The sequence below is a fragment of the Acipenser ruthenus genome, chromosome 4 (genome assembly GCF_902713425.1).
Source record: "Acipenser ruthenus chromosome 4, fAciRut3.2 maternal haplotype, whole genome shotgun sequence".
Classification (NCBI taxonomy): domain Eukaryota; kingdom Metazoa; phylum Chordata; class Actinopteri; order Acipenseriformes; family Acipenseridae; genus Acipenser; species Acipenser ruthenus.
In genome coordinates, this window is record NC_081192.1 from 56,088,711 (window position 1) to 56,102,563 (window position 13,853).

Consider the following 13,853-nt stretch of genomic DNA (forward strand, 5'->3'; position numbering starts at 1 on the left):
TATCTCTGGTAACCGTCTCTTTGATTCTCTCAGGAAAGAATGACAGTTATGTTTAAATATTTTTTAAATATTTTTTAAATAGATACAATATTAAGAAGGTACGTGTGGGATTTTTTTTTTTTTAAGTTACCGACTGTAACTTGACTAACAACAGATTATTTTCCACCAAATAATAATAGCTCTTAAAAACAGTGTATCCAAAAGTATTGACAATGAAATTAAATACTGCTTTGTTAGCGCAGAATAAGCATTACCATTTATGAGATTCGAGTAGTACCTAAATTTCCATTAAATGTAATTAATTTTAAAAAAAAAAACACAAGTGTTTGATTGTTCATTTTTTTAATTATGGAGTAGCATTACATAATACATAACATTATACAGAAAACATGCAGATAAATAACACAAACAAATAAGAGAACAAATGTCAGCAATGTGTCTTGAAATGTAAGGGGTGTAGTATCTTACAGCCTTCTCTGCGTGTGACGTACTTGATGACTGGCAAGGGATGCATTCTCACTCAGGGTCTCTGGGTTCTGTCAGCAATCTCTGGGAGGGTTCCAATTTAACTAGTCCCTCCCTGCTAGCGCTATTATTTGCTGATTCAAGTTTTTATTAAAAAATGGAGAGTGATAGGTGGAACCACTTCAATTCATAAGATCAATAATTATTTTAATGGGAACTTGAAACAACCAATGATAGCAAGGATCTCTATTTATCCATCCATTCATAGAAGACGGATGCAGTTACGGGGAGTGGCATTAAGGAAGCTTGCTAACACTCTGCTTCCCAAACAGAGGGGGTGAGAGGAAGTGTCGATGTTTGAAAGCAGTTACATTTAAATGTGAGTTTAAAAAAATACATTTACTTACCATTTTACTTAAAAAATAATATATTTTACATCCTCAGTCATATCCTTATATAAATACCGTTGTGCCATTTAGTGGCAAGTGAAAGTGAAGAAGTGTTTGGGTTTTTGCTTTTGAATCCCCAAAGTGGCAATATGGTGGTATGATATTGTAATCAATAGAGAATATGTGATGATTTGTTAAGAATTGTAACAACCAGCAATCCAGACCCCTACTTAAACATTAAAAACGTATTGTTGTGGTCTCTGACCACAACAGAGGAGGCGTTGGAGCTAGACAGCAACTTGGATGATGACCCCCTAATTCAGGTGAGTACCACACCATTTCTGCTGGTACTCACGTGCCTAATGTTAAAAGTTATGTGAACCCCTGATTATAACAGATGTGGGTAGATTTAGCGAAGCCAATCTCAAAACTTCTTAAATAGAAAGCCTTAATCACATCTGACATTAAGCACAGGGAATCTTTGTAGACACTTTTAGGTATACTTTCCCCTGGTTGTTCCTGGCACTGCAAATTAAAGACTGTGTACTTGACTTTAATGCTATTTAAACCTTATAGAAGGGTTACTACTCTTCATTTGAGCCAATCAGTTTATCTCAATTTTCAAAAATAACCAAAAAAAATAACAATTAAGTCCAGACTGGAACGTTACACAAAGTAAAGATAATAAACTTGCATCCTTTAGCCTCCACCTGGGGCTACTATTTGGTGTGAACTATACAAGACATCCAAATACAGCTACCTAGAAACATAAGAAAACATCTACAACCCAGTGAGAGCTGGAACTTAACAGATGTGCACATTCAGGTAAGAAAGTACCACTTATAGCTTGGTTTGGAATAAAAATTAATACATTATAATAAAACAAAAATAAACATTAAAAAGGCACACATCTAAACCTCTTTAATAGTTCTCTCGGATGGGCGGTAGTCTGAAGTGCTAGAAGAGGACATGTAGAAGGACCGTGTTTTCCGTTTTAAGCGAGCACGTCTGGTGGCCAGCACAAGGCTCCGCTTGCTGGAGCAGATGATCTCGGAGATAAACATTTTACAGTCCACACATACTTCCATGGTGCTCCAGTCCTCTGTAAGCTCTTTGGGAAGCTCAAGGTCATCACTTGACTCCACTGACTTAGAGGCAGATGAGAATCTAAAAATCAGATACGCAATGACAGTTATAATACTTTAAACCAGATCTGCTCTCATCATAAATTTAATTGGTGTCAAAGCTAGGCAGGAGGAATGACTGATAAAATGAATGAATAAATAAGACACAAATTCAGGCTTTGACAGTAATGTATTAATACAAATATTTGAAAATAAAAATCAAAAACCAAATTAGCTAAAATTTACCCGGACGTGGACCCCATCTGTGACCGGTGCAATCGAGAACCTGCTTCTCTGATACATTTGTTTTGGGCCTGTGACAGATTGATTCCATTGATTCTATTTTCGAGACGCTTTCCACAATTTTGGAAATACCATGTGTGCCTTCCCCAATAACAGCTCTTTTTGGAGCTGTGCCCAGTGACAGTCTCTTAATGAAACTACAAGCTGACACCCTAGCCTTTGCCACCTTGTTGGCAAGACGTCTGATTTTACTATCTTGGAGGCAGGCTGCCCCGCCCTCTCATGCACACTGGATTAAGGATCTCCTATATTATTTAAAATTAGAAAAACTGAAATACACTCTTAGGGGTTCCAGGGAGAAGTTCTTCCAGGCTTGGCAGCCTTTTCTACTATATGTTGATCAGCTTAAGCTGACTCCAGTCTCATAGCTATGCAAGGTATTGTAACCTGAGGTGCTGTGGTTGGAAAGCGTGCCTCTCTCTCTTCCTTCTCTCTCTATCCTTTTCTGTGTATTTCTTTTTTTTTACTATTTTCTCTCCTGGTTTGTGCTCTGATCTTGTTCTTGTTTTTTGTAGTCTGTGTTTAAAACAAAAAAAGGAAAATGAATATGTATTTGAGAATTACTTGAGTAGTCACAGGTACAAGCTGTGTTGTTCACATGTACTTCTGCTTGTGTCTCTGTAAACCAATATTTTTTCCAATAAACAAAATTGTTATATATATATATATATATATATATATATATATATATATATATATATATATAACTGGGAGTATTTTTGTTTTTTCAAAAATTGTATTTAAATGTTCCCCAAAAATGGGTGGATTGCCAGTGTTAATCATATCTTTTCACAACTGATGCTTACAAGACCTTAAAACTAAAACATAAAAACGATGGCTCAAATGTATTTTGAGTCATTATATTCTGATAGAGATTACTGTCTTATGAATGTTTGTGTATGTATTTGCCCAAGCATGGTGTTGAATGCTTCCTCATTATTAACCAACCAGGCACAAGGTATTTTGCTTTATTACAGCAGCTTAGATTCACTCGTGTACCAGTTCTCTGTGCATGGAAACCACATTTCCACAAAATGTCACTAGTAATCTTCAAAAACAGCACGAGTACTTTACGCATAGCTAATTTACATATCAACACCCACTGTTCCCATTATTTGCATGATGTCATGTGAAAAGGCCGGTTTACTTGAGTAAGAACATAAGAACATAAGAACATAAGAAAGTTTACAAACAAGAGGAGGCCATTCAGCCCATCTTGCTCGTTTGGTTGTTAGTAGCTTATTGATCCCAGAATCTCATCAAGCAGCTTCTTGAAGGATCCCAGGGTGTCAGCTTCAACAACATTAGAGTAAAATAAACTGAGTGAACGGAAACCCAAAAAAGCATTTTACAAGAGACCTTTTTCCCATGTAAATGTCTCGAGTTAAAAAAAAACGTGCATGGAAACCTGTCGGAGGGTAGTGGGCGGAGCTTACGGAAGGACCAGAAATATGACAGCACACAGGAATCGGAAGTGACTTTTAGTCCTAGAGCCCTGTACCAACAATGGTATCTGGGCAGGATTTTATTTTAACACACAATGAAAATACAGTGCCTTGCGAAAGTATTCGGCCCCCTTGAACTTTGCGACCTTTTGCCACATTTCAGGCTTCAAACATAAAGATATGAAACTGTAATTTTTTGTGAAGAATCAACAACAAGTGGGACACAATCATGAAGTGGAACGAAATTTATTGGATATTTCAAACTTTTTTAACAAATAAAAAACTGAAAAATTGGGCGTGCAAAATTATTCATCCCCTTTACTTTCAGTGCAGCAAACTCTCTCCAGAAGTTCAGTGAGGATCTCTGAATGATCCAATGTTGACCTAAATGACTAATGATGATAAATGGAATCCACCTGTGTGTAATCAAGTCTCCGTATAAATGCACCTGCACTGTGATAGTCTCAGAGGTCCGTTTAAAGCGCAGAGAGCATCATGAAGAACAAGGAACACACCAGGCAGGTCCGAGATACTGTTGTGGAGAAGTTTAAAGCCGGATTTGGATACAAAAAGATTTCCCAAGCTTTAAACATCCCAAGGAGCACTGTGCAAGCGATAATATTGAAATGGAAGGAGTATCAGACCACTGCAAATCTACCAAGACCTGGCCGTCCCTCTAAACTTTCAGCTCATACAAGGAGAAGACTGATCAGAGATGCAGCCAAGAGGCCCATGATCACTCTGGATGAACTGCAGAGATCTACAGCTGAGGTGGGAGACTCTGTCCATAGGACAACAATCAGTCTTATACTGCACAAATCTGGCCTTTATGGAAGAGTGGCAAGAAGAAAGCCATTTCTTAAAGATATCCATAAAAAGTGTCGTTTACAGTTTGCCACAAGCCACCTGGGAGACACACCAAACATGTGGAAGAAGGTGCTCTGGTCAGATGAAACCAAAATCGAACTTTTTGGCAACAATGCAAAACGTTATGTTTGGCGTAAAAGCAACACAGCTCATCACCCTGAACACACCATCCCCACTGTCAAACATGGTGGTGGCAGCATCATGGTTTGGGCCTGCTTTTCTTCAGCAGGGACAGGGAAGATGGTTAAAATTGATGGGAAGATGGATGGAGCCAAATACAGGACCATTCTGGAAGAAAACCTGATGGAGTCTGCAAAAGACCTGAGACTGGGATGGAGATTTGTCTTCCAACAAGACAATGATCCAAAACATAAAGCAAAATCTACAATGGAATGGTTCACAAATAAACATATCCAGGTGTTAGAATGGCCAAGTCAAAGTCCAGACCTGAATCCAATCGAGAATCTGTGGAAAGAACTGAAAACTGCTGTTCACAAATGCTCTCCATCCAACCTCACTGAGCTCGAGCTGTTTTGCAAGGAGGAATGGGCAAAAATGTCAGTCTCTCGATGTGCAAAACTGATAGAGACATACCCCAAGCGACTTACAGCTGTAATCGCAGCAAAAGGTGGCGCTACAAAGTATTAACTTAAGGGGGCTGAATCATTTTGCACGCCCAATTTTTCAGTTTTTTATTTGTTAAAAAAGTTTGAAATATCCAATAAATTTCGTTCCACTTCATGATTGTGTCCCACTTGTTGTTGATTCTTCACAAAAAATTACAGTTTCATATCTTTATGTTTGAAGCCTGAAATGTGGCAAAAGGTCGCAAAGTTCAAGGGGGCCAAATACTTTCGCAAGGCACTGTAAATAGTCCAGTATTGCAGAAAATAAATAAGAAAACCACCTGGAATACCAGCAATGGTAAACTCAAATAAAAGGAATAAACAACATTGCGGTTACAAAAAAAACAACAGCAAAGGAAGCACTGGGTTTCTCTGTGCTACTGCAGTGGGTTTCCTCTCACCGCCTCTTGGCTCCCTTCCACGGAATAACGACTTGTCCTGGGTTTTCCTCACTGCAGTAATCCACCAAGGTTTCCCAAAATTTCAAGTTTCTGTGAATTAAAGCAGGTTGATAAAAGCAAAACAACAAAGCACAGCGCGTCTCTTCCGTGTTTTCAGTTCCGGACAGGTAGACCGAATGGCAAAACCTCACTGCTTAAATACTGCCAAGTCCTGTCCCTGCAATCAGCACGATGCCCCACGTCAGCCAATCGACGAGCACAGCACAGGTGATTGCAATGATGGGAGTCGGCGGCCGCATGGTTCCACCTTGGGCCAGATGGCCGCCCGACCCGGAACTTCCTGTCTGGTCAGAGTTCAGCCTCCTGACCCAATCACGGTCAACCCTTCACAGCCCTGCCGGTGGTAGGGAGGGCGAATTACAACAGGGACTCCTTTCAATCCTGTCACAAAACTCCATGATTGAGATCAAAGCATGTTACTGACTGCAAAGCATGTCAGTCATTTGGTAAGCCAGTTGATTGATGACAGGTGTTGAATTGGCAGGGAAAATGTCACTCTCCAGGTGAAATGACCAAGGAAGTACAAGACTACCTAAAAATAAGGTTTAGAAACAGATTCTTTAAAGCAGTATATTACCAAATATACAGTCAATTATTAAAACTAACTTGAATTAGATGAATATCCTGATACTAAGAATTTTCTACATGGGCTTGGTCAAATTTAGCATGAAGAATCGCTCTAATTCGAGCAGATGAGTGTAAAGGATATTGGGAAATGTATTAACTTGCATCCAGATTAGTGTATATGTAGTGTATTTTAGTGCAATTATGGGATTACAAGATCCTAGGATGCGCTTTGAGTTGCTATAGTGCTCACGCATCATATCTTTACAAAAGTGGAGGTGTTGAAAGCGATGGATAATGCAAAGATGTTGCTGCAGATTTTAACATTACTGCAAACACGTTCTCAACCATTCTGAAAAAATGGTATACAATAACACAGGCCTATCAAAGCAAACTGTGGATGCAAGTCGTCACCATTTCCGATTTACTCAATAAATGATGTTGAGGATGCCTTTAGTGGTTTAAAAATACCCTTGATCAGAATGGGACATGCAGATTGCAAGTGCAGTTCATATGCCATGTATACTTTTTTTTTTTTAATTTAGTCATTGCCATTTTTTTTTTTTTTTGTCCCTCGAAGTGTGTGCCGTCAGCCGACCGCTTTTTTCACACTGCAGACTCACCATGCAACTACCCAGAGCTACAGCGTCGGAGGACAACGCAGCTCTCAGGCAGCTTACAGGCAATTCCACAGGCGCCCGGCCAGACTACAGGGGTTGCTGGTGGGCGGTGAGCCGAGGACACCCTTGCTGATCTGACCCTCCCCCCCCCGGACGACGCTCGGCCAATTGAGCGCCGCCCCCTGGGAGCTCCCGTCCACGGTTGGCTGTGGAATAGCCTAGACTCGAACCAGCGACGTCCAGGCTATAGAGCGCATCCTGCACTCTAGCGAGTGCTTTTAGTGGATGCGCCACTCGGAAGCCCCCCCGCCTCATTTCTAACCCAGCTACAGAAACCGTCCCCCCGCCACCCATTCCCCCACTTTTGAAAGCAAAGTTACGCCACTGCCTGTACTGACCATTAGTTTCACATTTCCCTTCAAATATGTAAATATTTCCTCTACTGCCAAATGCATTTTTTTAGTATAGCACTTAATTCCGCGTTAATATTCTTTTGATTCCGTGATTCCGTCTGTGCTCTCGTTAACACGGATTCCATAGAGCCCTATAAGACCTGAAAAAAGGCAATGCGATGGAGATACACAACAACGCAGGAAGCTGGTCTGTCCTTAATTTATGCAAGATGTATTTAGAGTGATCACGTGGAAGAACAGGTCAGGTTTCCATAAAGGGGAAAACCATAGAAAGGGAAACATATCTTTGCGGAAAATATGCAAAAATAATTTGATAATATATTTTACTGTTAAGTTGCATTTAAACGTATAATACACATTTTAAATGAAAATATTTTTAATCCACGTTTACCGTTTAAACCCTTACAGCCCTAATGATGATATATATTGTAGCGATCTCGGTTCCCGCAGGCAGGCGCATCACACAGGGCGAGGCAATCCACACACAGGCAGAGGGCGGGTGCGAACCCGGAACCTCTCGCACTAAAGCACAGCACCGATACCGCTGTACAAAGGAGCCGGCTCCTTTGCAAGGAGCGTATATCGGGCTTATGTCTTTGTGTGTGATTACGTCACCGTAATCCCTGTGCATGCTACGATACACACACACACACACACACAGTAGATGCTGCTTATTAACAGCCCCTCAGTTCCCAGCAAAAAGTTGACATTAACCAAAAGTTGCCAATAAGCAAATAACCCATTTTCAAGTGTATTTATATGGAACAACAATATATACTGTAGTTTTACAAATACGGCACTGAAATACATGTGTTTTAAATGTTACAGTGTTAAAAAAAATTAATGAGAACCACGAAATACCCAAAAATAGAACAAAACGAGTTCTGGGCAGTTCAAGGGATCTGTCCTGACCAACTTCTGAGGCAGGTACAGCAAGCTGTGGAATGTCTCCGGCCAGGTGGATCGATAAGGTTTTAATTGATTGTAGTGAATGATTTTAGGTTGCGCTTCCTGATGTCTCAGGTCAAGCAACTCGTTGACAATTCCAGGTTCTCTAGAAGATAAGACTTTGTACGGTCCAGTCCATCTGGGTTCTAATTTCGTCCGAACTGTGGTAGGATCATTGACCCAAACCAATTCTCCATTGCGGTATGGCAAAAACTTGGTATGCCTATTGAAGTAGCGTTGGTGTTGCATACGGTGATGGTCATTGCGGTCAATGGTACTCTGGAAAGCAGCTTCAAGGCGGTTAACCAGTTGAGAACCATAAGCATGGGGGGTGTCATCAGGTGGTGAAGAAAGTAAAGGGGCTGCAAAACAGAGGTCAGCAGGCAACAGAGGTTCACGACCATGAGCTAAAAAGAAGGGAGAATAACTGGTGCTGGAATGAGGTGTAGCATTAAAGGACAGGGCTACCAATGTTAAATATTCATCCCATTCTCCGCCATTGGTGTACAGTAATTTTGCCAGTTGATCCTTCAAAGTTCTGTTGAACCTTTCTACAATGCCATTACCCCGAGGGTGGTATAACGTTGTTCTCTTCTTCTCTATCTTGAGCAGCTTACACAGATCCTGAATAAGGTCAGATTCAAACTGTCTCCCTTGATCTGAAAATAGTTCCTCTGGAATTCCATGCTCTCGAATGTACTGCTCACATATAAGTTGTGCTATTGTTGTGGCTTTCTGGTCAGCCATGGTGTAAAGATTGACATACTTGGTGAAGTGATCTTGCACCACAAGGATGTATTGGGAACCACGTGCATTCACTGGCAACTCTGTAATGTCAATGCAAACAAACTGAAATGGTCGAACAGCTTTAATAGACTGTAGCGGAGCTCTCCTTGGTGGAACAGGATGCGACGAGCTTCATAAGACCGGCATTCCTCGCAATAGCGCTCTACATCAGATCTCATGCCAGGCCAAAAGCATAGAGACCGAGCTCATTTAAGAGTCAGTTCAGCTCCAAAATGTCCAGAAAAAGTACCTCCATGAAAATGGTCTAAGGTTTGGGGGACCAACACTGTTGGAATCAGAACTTGATAAGTGTCCGGTTTACCAGGTGCAAGCTTAATTTTCCTGCATAGCAAGTCCTGCTGAAGCACAAGACATGGGAATTCCCACCAGAGGCGTCGAAGCTTGGCTCCTTTAATATTTCTCAGGAAGGGACGTCTCTGCTGAGAAACCCAGTGATAGACTTGTTGCAGAATCAGGTCAGATTTTTGATAGTGTCTGAGGTCCAAAACCATTGGTAGCTAGAGTGTTCTGCAATGAAGATACATCTGATGTGTCCGACGTGGTAAGGAAGGCATTGTCTGATGTGCAGACATTTGCGGAAAGCAGAGTCAGATTGTTGTGCGGTTTAGACAGCTTGTTATTTGAACTTTTTTTTACAATCAGTTTGGGAGCTTGAAATCTTACAACCAAAAGTAGCAGCATTCTGGCTTTCATGCAAACTTGTCTCAACAGCAGCCAGAACTGGGATCCTAGACATGGCATCTGCACTGGTATGTGATTTTCCCTCACAATGTACAACAGTCCATTCATATGGATCCAACTCAAGTGCCCATCGACCGCGACGGCCTATGGGGTCGTTGGCAACATCTAGTTTGCGAAGTCCTACTAATGGCTTGTGATCTGTGAGAATTGTAAATGGATTATTACACAAATAGTGTCTGAAATTTCTGATGGCCCAAACAATTGCCTATAGTTCCTTGTCATAGGTTGACCACTTCTTTTCAGTAGGCGTCAGGACATGGCTAGTAAAGGCAATAACTCGCTCTTTGTCATTTTGGATCTGAGATAAAACTGCACCAACTGCTACATTAGAAGCATCGGTGTACAGTATGAATGGCTGATTAAAATTAGGAAATGCCATCACTGCGGTAATTAGAACACAGGCCCAGAAATGCTCGGACATCTGTAGGTGTCTTGAGGACTGGCCAATCATGTACACGCTGAATGTTGTCTGGATCTAGAGAAAGTCCATCTCTGCACACAATGTGTCCCATATATTTGACAGCTGTTTTACAAAACAGGCATTTTCTGGGGTTAAGTTTAAGACCAGCTTGTCTGAAACGAGTGAGAATGTCCTTAATATTAGTCATGTGGTCATCAAAGTCCGTTCCCATGCATATTATATTGTCAAGGTAAATAACGCATGTTGTCCAATGGAGACCCCTGAGGACAAGCTCCATCAAACGTTGAAAGGTTGGTGGAAAGTTTTTAAGTCCCATCGGCATGACTTTAAATTGATAAAGGCCATCTCCTGTAGAAAAGGCCATCTTCTCCCTGTCGGTTGGATGTAGCTCCACCTGCCAGTAGCCACTGGACAGGTCCATAGTAGAGAAGAAATGTGAGCCAGAGAGTGCATCAAGGCTGTCATCAACTCTTGGAAGAGGATGCGAGTCAGTGATGGTAACCGAATTTAACTTTCGGTAGTCGACACAAAATCTGTAGGTGTTGTCCTTTTTCTTCACCATTACCACTGGACTTGCCCAAGGGCACTGACTGTCTTAAACAACGTCTTGCTGTTTCAGTTCTTCTACCTGATGGTGGATTTCAGTTTTCATAGCAGGAGAGGTTCTGTAAGCTTGCTGACAAATTGGAGTTTCGTCACTAGTCCAAATCTTGTGGGTGACCAGCTTCGTACGTCCATAGTCTCTTGAGTGTTGACTGAAGACATCACTGAATGAATCCAAGAGTTCTTAAAGTTTTAACTGTTGGTCAGGTGTCAGCTCAGAACTGGAAATGTCAGGAAGAAGGCATGTTTTCTGTGGTGACAAGGAGTCAATACTTACATGACAAACAGAATAGTCAATAAGCATGTAGTCTTCATGACTGATGCCTGTTACAGAGTAAAAACTACCTATTTGAGTTCCATTGTACAATGTTACTGCTTGTAAGGATGGATTCATAACTTTAATCTTGACTGAGCCCATGTCAGCTCTAGTTACAGTCCAAGCAAAACCCATGTTTGAGTGGTCAGCATAGTAAGGTTCAAACACTCCAGTATATCCATGAGGCAGTATATCAATGCCTTTACATGGTGTCTCCAGCTTTGCAATCACCATCTCTGATAAAGCAGGAACTGTGACTGTAGAGGAAACAGCAGCATTGCAAAGTTTAGGAGCATGTTGGCAAAGTTGTACAAAAGAAACTGCTTCAGTTTGAAGTTTGAGAGCCATGTCACATTTGTCAATCATAGCACCCTGTTGTACTAGAAAGTCCCAACCTAATATAACAGGTTTAGAACAGTTGAAAATTACTTGAAATGAATGGGAAACATTTTTCTGTCCAATACTTACATTGAGTGTGCCAACAGAATCCAAGCTATCTCCTGAAATTGATGTAAGAGGAATAAAGTGCTTCGCAATTGGTTTCCTTCTTAGTGCTGGAGTAGACATTCTGAAATCTTCACTCAGTAGGGAAACATCAGCTCCACTACCTACAAATGCATGCACTAAGGTATCCTCAATAATAACTGGCACAAACTGGGTAGTGACATCAACAGTCTTGGGTTGTATTTCAGTTGTAGATTGTGCAGTGGAGGCCTCAGTGTTGTTCTTCAATTTTTGGGACTGGTGTTTGGAAGTAGCTGACAACTGGCCCTCGTTGCCAACTAATGATAGTTTCCCTGAGGATTGTGGTGAGGCCGGTCAGGTGAACGAAAGCGAACATGCCCAGGGCTTGGAGATCTATAAGCAGCATGTCTTGATGTAGCTCTGTCAGGTGAACGTCCACGGTGTCTGTTTGAGCGACACACAGTCCTCCCACAGAGGTGGAGGTGGAACCAGCAGGTACTCTACCTCTGCTGGTGGAGACGTGGGCTGTAGACGTTCGGCCTCCCCCCTCTTTGGCTGTGGATGCACCGACTCCTCCCCCTTGTCTCCCCTCCAGCAGCTGTAATTAAAACGGCAATTAACTGGAAAATGCCCCCGCTCCCCACAGATGCAGCAACAGTATGCCTGGCTTATGCTGTGGAGGAGGGCTTCCCAGCTGATCTCCTCCTGTGCCTGCTGTTGCTGCAGTTGCAGCTGCTGCTGTCACCTTCTCATCCTCCTCTTTCCTCTCATCCTCCTTCTTCCCCTTCTCACTCCACAAGTAATAATAATGAAAAAAACTGCAGTACCCTCTTCTTCCTGAGTCCAGGAGGTGCTGGTGATCTCACCCTGGACACCACGTGTGACAGGGTGGCTGTGCGGTGACGTCAGGTCAGAAGCAGGAACCAAAACAAACTCACACCAAGCAGTACTGCAGTTTTAAATAACAAAAATAAATAAAAGGTTTTAACAAAATCCATGTACAGGGCTCCTTGCCCTGTTACAGTAACTTTTTCAATGTGTCTGTTTTTTGTTAAGTATATGGAAAACTACAAAGTGGTATGTAATTTAATATAGTAATGTAACATTATTTAACAGGTTTCATTTGACTTTATGAAGCAAAATGTGTTAATTCTATAGGGTGATGCAAAACTTTTGGCCGTAGCTGTAGGTTAGTCGCTATTATCAGTCGAACTTGTTCCGATCAGTTAAACTAATTACCGGGATGATCTGTTTGGTGAGCAGCAATCAGGATTAAGTTAGTACAGATATGCAGGATTTTCTAGTCTGCATTTTAGTCCACTTGATGTGGATAAATCACTGGTATGCTGCAATTGACCCAAAGGGTTGTGTATCATATAGCTTAGTATTTTGCTTAAAAATATCATTAACACTTTAAAACTATTCAAAATATATCCAAATGTAATACCTGCACAAATGGCCAAAACCCGCCAAAGCCATTCTTTTCACGCACAATAAAAAAGTAGAAGCCCAACTGGGCGTGAACCCGCCCAATCTGGCAACACTGGTCAAGCTCCCTTAAAGCCTTTTGACTTTTCTTTATAGACCTGGCGTAGTGTTAGAATGTGGTACATTGTCAGAAAGCGGTACACATACCCAAATATGACCCATGTAATGTCAAAAAGCAGTACTTTGTCAGATTGTGGTACATGTGCAATCAATTGCGATCTGATGGGTGTTTTGCTAATGTGAAAAGGAGGTATAATTTTTCACTCGAGTGTTTTGCAGCTGTGCATAAGTGGTACATTCTTATTTAACCCTTTCAGGACCAAGCATTTTTCAATGGGATGATCTCTAAAAAGAAAAAAAAAACAATTCACGACAAACAAGACAAAATTAGAGGTCCACCGCAAAGTTGTAGAAGTAAAAAAAATGTTAAAAAAAGACTCAGTGTATTGCATATGATAAATATCCTCATACTATTTTCTTAATAGTGGAAAAATATGATAAATTAAATTTTTAAAAATATATGAAAAAGACCAAACACAGCATAATGTACCTGATTTGAACGGGCACTTCTGTGTTTTCAAAGACGAAGTTGTTTAGGCATGCATGAACAAGAGCAGTGCACTGCGTACCACCTTCTATCTGCGTACCTAAAAATAACACCGGTATATGGCAACCTTTTAAAGATTATAACAAAGATTAAAGATTATACTATCCTGAAGTCAACATTTGTTATTGTGTTTATTCATTACGAAAAGATGTCCGTGAGTAGCCTATGAACCCGGAAAGG

General features: G+C 41.1%; 1 protein-coding gene across 2 annotated transcripts in view; it reads right to left on the reverse strand.

Moving 5' to 3' along the window:
• Positions 1 to 333: 333 nt before the first annotated feature.
• The window catches only part of LOC117400553 (protein spire homolog 1), a 267,989-nt gene continuing 254,469 nt past the window's right edge, over positions 334 to 13,853 (reverse strand). For both annotated transcript variants that reach the window (XM_034000695.2, XM_034000694.2), the window contains one exon: positions 334 to 2,021. In XM_034000695.2, coding sequence (XP_033856586.2) covers positions 1,766 to 2,021 — 256 coding nt within the window. In that variant the 3' untranslated portion in view covers positions 334 to 1,765. The remainder of the gene's footprint in view (positions 2,022 to 13,853) is intronic.